Source organism: Lepus europaeus, chromosome 12 (genome assembly GCF_033115175.1).
Source record: "Lepus europaeus isolate LE1 chromosome 12, mLepTim1.pri, whole genome shotgun sequence".
Classification (NCBI taxonomy): Eukaryota; Metazoa; Chordata; class Mammalia; order Lagomorpha; family Leporidae; genus Lepus; species Lepus europaeus.
Window position 1 is genome coordinate 2,027,056 of NC_084838.1, and position 7,075 is coordinate 2,034,130.

Here is a 7,075-nt window from a genome sequence, read left to right on the forward strand (position 1 = left end):
GGAGCTCGGTTTATTTGTATGAAAAAGCCGTTCTCTTACAAAACCAGCTGGTCGGCTCTCCTAGGGTTCACGGCGCCCTGCAGAAAATGGAACGGAACTTACAGCGCGGGTCTCATGGCACCGCTCTGCCCAGAAGCACTTGGTGGACGGACGGACAGACGGACAGGCCCCCGTGAGGACAGCAGGCCCATGCCAGAGAGCAGGGGACGACCATGGGGGCCGGGCTCAACCCAGGGGGCGTGGCCACCCGTGCTGGACAGTCACAGCGCAGGTGTTACGGCCGCTGGAGCCGCCTCAGGGCAGAAGGCACAGGAAGTGAACACAGTGGCGCTGGTGGACCCAAGGCCACCGCCTCCAACAAACCTGCAGCGCTGCCAGGGCCACGGGGGCCACGGCATGGATGGCGCTGCGTGGGCCGCTCAGGCTGGGTGCCGGGGCCTGGAGGGTAGGTGTGGGGAAGGCCCTCGGCCCCTGGTGTCTGGGGACCGGAGCCCTGGAGTTAACTCCAGCAGCGCCCACGCACGCTACAGACCCGGGACAGGAAGTGCCGAGCGGGGACACACCGCCGCCCTTCGGAGCCGTAACCGAGTGAGGTCAATGTGGGGGCCCCAGCGGGCACACAGGGAGGCAGGCCTGGGACCAGCCGTGCCCCTGCCCGGAATTCCACGTGCAGGGGCCACCGCCCACCGCGGGGAGCCTCAGGCTGGGCCCGCAGATGCGACAGACAGCGGCGGGGAGGGCGAGAACCAAACGCCGGCGACCCTAAGACGCACACGCAGACCACAGAAACCCGCAGGCCCTACAAAACTCAATGACAGCATTTTCCAAAAATACTTTTTACAGTACTTTAAATAATTTACAAAGAGCTACAAAAATCATATTTACTGGGACACATCTGTTAAATAAAAACCTCGTGTCACGTTAGTGTACATATACACGGGGCCCGCCGAGGGCCACAGGTGTCGCCCGCGCACAGGTGGGCATGCGCACCTGCCTCCCGCACCAGGTATGGCCCCACAGCTGGCTGGGGGGGCTCTGCCCTTCACGGCCGCGCCCCCACCCCATCCTCCACAGAGGCGTCGCTCAGCTCGCTGGCATCGCTGCCCAAGGCCTCCGGGTCCTGGGGGTCGGTGTTGCCAGACCCGGGCCGATACCGCAGGTCTGCACAGGGCCCCCCCGAGCCCGAGCCCGAGCCCCTCCTGTCCTGGGAGCTGAGCCCGGCCTGCGCCTTCCTTCCGGGCCAGGGCCCGGCTTCCTTCCCCAGCAGGTGTGAGCCCCCGAACACGGGGCCGTGGCTGGCCGGGGGTTCCCGGAAGGCAGAGAAGTGGGGGCTCTGCAGCGGTAGCCCCAGGTGGGCACTGGAGAGGCCGGGGTGCTTGCTCCCCCAGGACACGCCCCTCCCAAAGTGGAACAACTGGGTGGACAGCAGGGGAGAGAAGCCGGAGAAGGGCGGGCCCTTCCTGGGATCCAGCGTGAGGCCCAGGGGGCCCCGGGCCAGCCCCTCGGCCCCCTTCTCCTTCTCACCCCCGAGGCCCACGGTCCACGCCGAGCCCTTGCCCTCTGAGCTCAGTGCCCATGGGCTGGGCAGCCTAGCCGGGTGGGCAAAGTCGCTCCAGGGCAGCGGGAGGTCGGCCTGGGGCCCTGGGCTGGGGGTCAGCAGGCTGCGGCTCCCGTAGCTCACGTGGAAGGTCCCCCCGGCGCCTCTGGCCTCGCTGCCTGCTTTTGGCAGCTGACCGGGAGCGCTGTCGGAGGCCGCGGGCTCTGCCCCTCGCGGGCTCTGGTCTTTGTGGACGTAAATGCCGCTCCTGCTCCCAGGAGACCCCTTGGCAGAGAGCACCCCGCTGGCACTCCTGGGGGCCGCCGGCTCACAGCCAGCCAGAGCAGCAGTGAGGCCAGGGCCCAGCTCGGCCAAGGGGGCGCCCTTCCCGCCCTGGGCAAAGAGGCTTGCTGAGCCGGGCGTGCCCCTGGCCCTCTGGCTGCGCGTGCACACGCCGGGCTGCAGGGCCGGCGTGCCTGTCCCTAGAGCGAGGGGGCCCCCAGCCGGGGCCGGTGTCTCACAAACGCTCGTCGCGGACTCCCTGGCCTTCTCCGCCAGGAACTTCCTGATCTCCAGTTCGATGCTGTCGTCGCTGTCCACCGAGCTGGTGTCCTCTGACACGGCTGGACGCGGCTGGTCCCGGGCTGCCGCCTCGCCGGAGCTGGGGCTCCCCCTGGAGGAAGCCCGGCCCCTCGGCCGGGACACGGGGGCGGCGCTCTCGCCTGCCAAGGCGGCCTCGGGCCTGGTGCAGGTGCTCGGGGGCTTCCGGCGGCACGGGGAGAGGCAGCTCTTGAGCACCTGCGGGCTCTGCTCCCCACAGCCCCTCGGGAGGCCGCCCAGCCTGTCCGAGAGCCGCGTCTCGGGGGTGCTGAACCGGACCTTCTTCCTGCCCGTGGCCCGGGGGTCCCTGCCTCTCCTCCTGAGCTTCCGCTTGGACCGCAGCAAGTCCTTGATGGCCGTGTCCAGGTCCTCGTCGCTGTCCAGCGAGCTGCTCTTGTCCTGGGAGCTCTCCTTCTCTTTGGCGCTCCGGGCCTCCTCCGCCCTCCCGGGACCAGGGGACGCCTGTGTGTCACTGAGCCGAGCGGCCCTGCAGGCTGCAGGCTGGCCCGAGGCCTCTTGCTCTCTCGGGAGCTCGCCGCCGGCCAGCCCCAGGCCAGGCAGGTCCTGCCCGGGCTGCGCTCTGCCCGGGCCGAGGCTGGCACCCTGGCCGCCGTCCCTCGGCTCCCTGGTTTTCTTGGGCGCCGAAGGCCTCAGGGAGCTGCCGCAGCCTCTGCGCTTCCTCCTGCAGCTCAGCGGCAGCTCCGGGGGCCTGGGGAGAGGGGTCTTGGGGTCCCCGGGCTGGCTGTGCGGGCCCTGGGTGGGCTGTGGGCCACCCTCGGCTCTGGCGAGCAAACTCCCAGCCTGGGCCTTGAGGGCCAGGAACGCCCGGATCTCCTGCTCTATGCTGTCGTCGCTGTCCACGGAGCTGCCGTCGCCGCCGTCGGCGTGGGAAGGCACGTCGGGGGGGCGGAGGAGCAGGCTGGCGGGCGGCCGGGTGCCACTCCCCTCCCCGGGGACGGGCAGGATCGCCTTGGAAATGTCCAGGATGGCTTCGGCACACAGGAGCTCGGCAGACGCGTCGGCACGGCAGCAGGGCCGGCCCGCCGAGTCGCCGGGGGGCACGGCAGCTTTGCCGGCCCTCGGGAGCTTGGTCGGGGGGCCGGGGTCCGCAGCCTTCATGGAGCCCTGCTTCTTCTTGCTGGGCGTTCTCCGGTGGGCTTCGGGCAAGCCGGGCCTGGCGGCGCTGCTCCCGCCGTCGGTGGGTGGGCCCCCGCCGGCCTCCCTCCTGGTCTTCTCGAGCTGGTACAGCTGGATGGCCTCCTCGATGCCGTCGTCGCTGCTGGAGTCGGACGCCTCCCGGGCTGGGGCCGTGGCCTGGGCGCGCGGCGGCCTCCGCCCGGCGCCGCCTCTCTGCTGTGCTGCCTCGGCCCGCAGGCCCCGGGGCTGCCCGTTCGCCTTGGCCCACCGCGGAGCCTTGCGGAAGATGAATTCCCTGGAGGCTCCCGCAGGGTCCAGCCGGGCCGGGGGCGCCGCCCTCCCGGCCAGCTCTCTGCAGGGTCTGCTGGTGGACCTGGCCGGGCTCTCGCCGGGGTCTGGGCTCCTGTCCGCGGGCCCCTCGCCTCTGTGTGTCTCCTGCTGTCTCTTCTGGCGCAAGAACTGCTCGATTTCCGCCCGGATGCTCTGTTCGAAGGAGTCGTCACTGCTTACGCTGGCCGGGGACGCCGAGCCCCGGTCCTCGCCGCCAGGGTCTGGGCAGGGGGCGGCCGGGGCAGCGACGGGAGCGGGTTCTGGTTTGCACCTCCCAGCCCCGGCATGCTGTGCGGCGCCACCCCTGGCCCTCAGGTACTCCTGGATGGCCTCCTCGATGTCCCGGTCCACGGAGTCATCGCTGTCGGAATCCGGCGCTGCCGGCTCCAGGCCACAGGCGGCGAGCAGGGGCTGCTGCCCGTGGCGCGCGGGCGGCCTGACCAGGGGGCCCCGCTCGGCTCTGTGGCTCCGGGGTGCGGCCGGCTCATGGCTCACGCCGCGCTGCAGCGAGCTGATCACCATGTGCACCCTGGCACTCACGGAGGCCCTCGCGACGGCGGCTTCCGGCTCCGAGAAGCACCTGGGAAACCTAAAGGCCTCCCATTTGGAGCGCAGCGCCGCCACCGGGGGTGCGTTCATGAGGAACATGCTAGCGGGGGGCGCGGGGGCGGCACATGCTGCAGAGGGGGGCCGGCACGCGGGCGGACGCGTGGCCACGGGGCCTCGGCTAGCACAGCGGAGCCACCCAGCCCGCGACACGCAGCCCCCTCCTCTCTGCACCAGGGCGGCTAGCTCCCGGCGGGGCCACGGGGTCTGCGGCTTCACAATCCAGGGTTAGGGCGACTTCAGTCCGCTCTCCACCGACCCACGGGCTCCTGAAACAGAAAGAGGCGCGCCGTGAGCCACGCGGGAAAGGATGGCCCCCAGCGCCTTCCGTTCTCGCTGGTGCTAAACCTGGTCACCTTAAAACGTCAGCAGTGCAGGGGCCGGTGCTGTGGCACAGCGGGGTTAACGCCCTGGCCTGCGGCGCCGGCATCCCATATGGGTGCCGGTTCTAGTCCCGGTTGCCCCTCTTCCAGGCCAGCTCTCTGCTGTGGCCCAGGAAGGCAGTAGAAGATGGCCCAAGTGCTTGGGCCCCTGCACCCACGTGGGAGACCCGGAGGAAGCTGGCGTCGCTGCCCAAGGCCTCCGGGGGCTCCTGGCTTTGGATCAGCTCAGCTAAAGCCATTGTAGCCATCTGGGGAGTGAACCAGAGGATGGAAGACCTCTCTCTCTCTCTCTCTCTCTGCCTCTCCTTCTCTCTAACTTTGACTTTCAAATAAATAAATAAGTCTTAAAAAAAAGATACATATATTCTAGAGGGTCTCCTGGGCCACCCCATCATTTTTAGCTGATTAGCAAAGAAGCTGTTGTCCCAGACTCGGTCACCCTTGCATCGTCCACCCTGGGCGGTCACTTCATGGTCTCCCCATCCCCGACAGACTGTGGGGACCCCAGCAGAGCCACTGGGCGGGTCCTGGGGACCGGCTGGCAAGGGGCCTTTTCAGGGACGCCCAGGGACACCACAGACAGCAGCAGCGCCTCGCTGAGCACCAGCCGCACCACGGGCCTGACCCCACCCCGTCCCCCCGACTCCCTGCGCCCCAATACCGCAGCACACAGCCATTCGGATGCGGGGCAGGGAAACCGAGTTCCCCAAAGCTGGCCCCTGTGGGGCCGGGGAGGCCCTGGCGTGTCTATGCCTCTTGTGGGGCCCCTGCCGCAGGAGCCCTCCCGCCCCAAAGCTCGCATGGGGTGTTTACCTGGCCTGGGGGCCCCGGCCGGACGTGGCCACACGGCGCAGCCGGAATCACCAGGAGCGCGCGACACCTGACCCAGCTGCAGGCACTGCTCCGGGAACGTGCGGCCTACGAACTCAGCAGAATTCCCAGAGGTCCACGGGGCAGACACGGCGGCCAGCGGCGCTCCTGGGCGGTCTCCGCTGCCCCACGGGCACCCGGACACATCCTCGGCCGGCTTCGGGCGGGGATCTCCGGCCGACGCCCGAGCGACGGCTCCTAACTTACTGTGGAAAGAGACAGCGCTCACCGCAGGGCTGGGAATCAAACTCCCACAGGAACCCCCCCCCCCAAGTCAACCGCCTGGCCTGCGGGGGGAGCCCCGTGTGGGGCGTGGCACCACCTACCTACCACCACCTCCCTCCACAACACCCAGCCCAGCTCACACCCGCGAACCACCCACTGTCACAACCCAGAGCCCAGGAACAAGGCGGGGAAGGGGGAGAGGCCCTCCCGGGGGAGCCGCCCACTGGGAGGAAGGTGCGACCCGGGCCAGGGGCTCCCCCTTGTCAAACCTCGGCCCTGCACCTGCTCCCCACACCTCGCGAATCTGAGACAGGGAGGGCGGCTCCTGGGTCCCTGTCCACTGTCTGTGCCAGCGCCTGGGGGCCGCTGTCCTCACCTCCGGGGGTCCCAGAGGCCGGGCCTCTCCAGCCCACCCGAAGGGGCCGTGGGCCAGCACTCAGCTCCCAGCCTCAGGCGCAGCGGCAGTCCCGCTCCCCCCACCCCGCAGAAGGGGGCGGGGCACCTGCACCTGGGTATCACCCCCCCACCGGCGGCTCCTCGCCTTTCTTGGGGGGCGCCCCCCGAGACTGCCCCTGGCGCACTGACCTGCCCTCGGCCAGGTAGGGGTGGGCACCTCCCCCGGGAAGGACAGGCCTGCGCCCCCGGGAGGCTCTCCCCTAGGAGCCCAGCGCCGGCAGCCCTCCCGGAAGCTCCGCCCGGCGCAGGGCGAGAGCCGCAGTCCCGAGGCCCGCAGGCCTCGGCCGCTCCGGATGGCAGGGGCCGCCCGGGGCCAGGCCCAGGAGCCCCCGCCGCGGGCCCCCACCTGCGCCTCACCTGGCGCCCGGCCGCGCCCGCCGACTCTCGAGGAACGCGGGGCGCGCGCGGGGGCGGGACCCGGGGCCACGACCCCCGCCGGGGCAGGGAGCAGCCCCCCGGCGCCCGCGCCGCCCGCCGCGGCCTGTACCGTCCCGCGGCGCCTGCCCGCGCCCCGCGCCCGCGTCCCAGGGGAGGCGGCGGGGCCAGCGCGCTCCGCCCTCGGCCCGGGCGCGGGGAGGGGGCCGGGGGCGTCCGGCCGGGCCACCGCCTCCCCGCGCACCGCCGCCGCCGCCCCTCGCCGGGGCGCGCCGTGGGCAGCGCGGCGGGGGCGGGGCCGGCGCCGGGGGCGGGGCGACCCCGCGCCCCCTCCCCGCCACCTACCCTGGGCGGCGGCGGCGGCCGCGCTCCGGAAGCCGTGCCCGTGGCTGGGCATCATGGGAATGGCACGGCCGAGTTCCGGGGGAGGCGCACGGCCCGGCCGGACCCCCGCCCGCGAGAGCGCGCCCACCTGCGTCCGCGCGGCCGCCCGCGCCGCGCGGGGTGGGTCCGAGGCCGGGCAGCGCGCGCGGTGGCGGGGTGGGGGTTCCTCCGC

At 71.5% G+C, this 7,075-nt stretch overlaps 1 protein-coding gene across 1 annotated transcript; it reads right to left on the reverse strand.

The window, feature by feature from the left end:
* PPP1R26 (protein phosphatase 1 regulatory subunit 26) lies at positions 1–6,568 on the reverse strand. Its single transcript, XM_062207281.1, has 3 exons — positions 6,502–6,568; positions 5,407–5,669; positions 1–4,479 (listed from the first exon to the last, which is right to left on the reverse strand). The coding sequence occupies exon 3, from the start codon at positions 4,250–4,252 to the stop codon at positions 1,043–1,045; it is 3,210 nt and encodes a 1,069-aa protein (XP_062063265.1). The 5' UTR covers positions 4,253–4,479; positions 5,407–5,669; positions 6,502–6,568; the 3' UTR covers positions 1–1,042.
* Between the last annotated feature and the right edge of the window lie 507 nt (positions 6,569–7,075).

Excerpts from the sequence above, each read along its gene's own strand:
- PPP1R26 (XM_062207281.1), bottom strand. The coding sequence starts at position 4,252 with ATGTTCCTCATGAACGCACCCCCGGTGGCGGCGCTGCGCTCCAAATGG.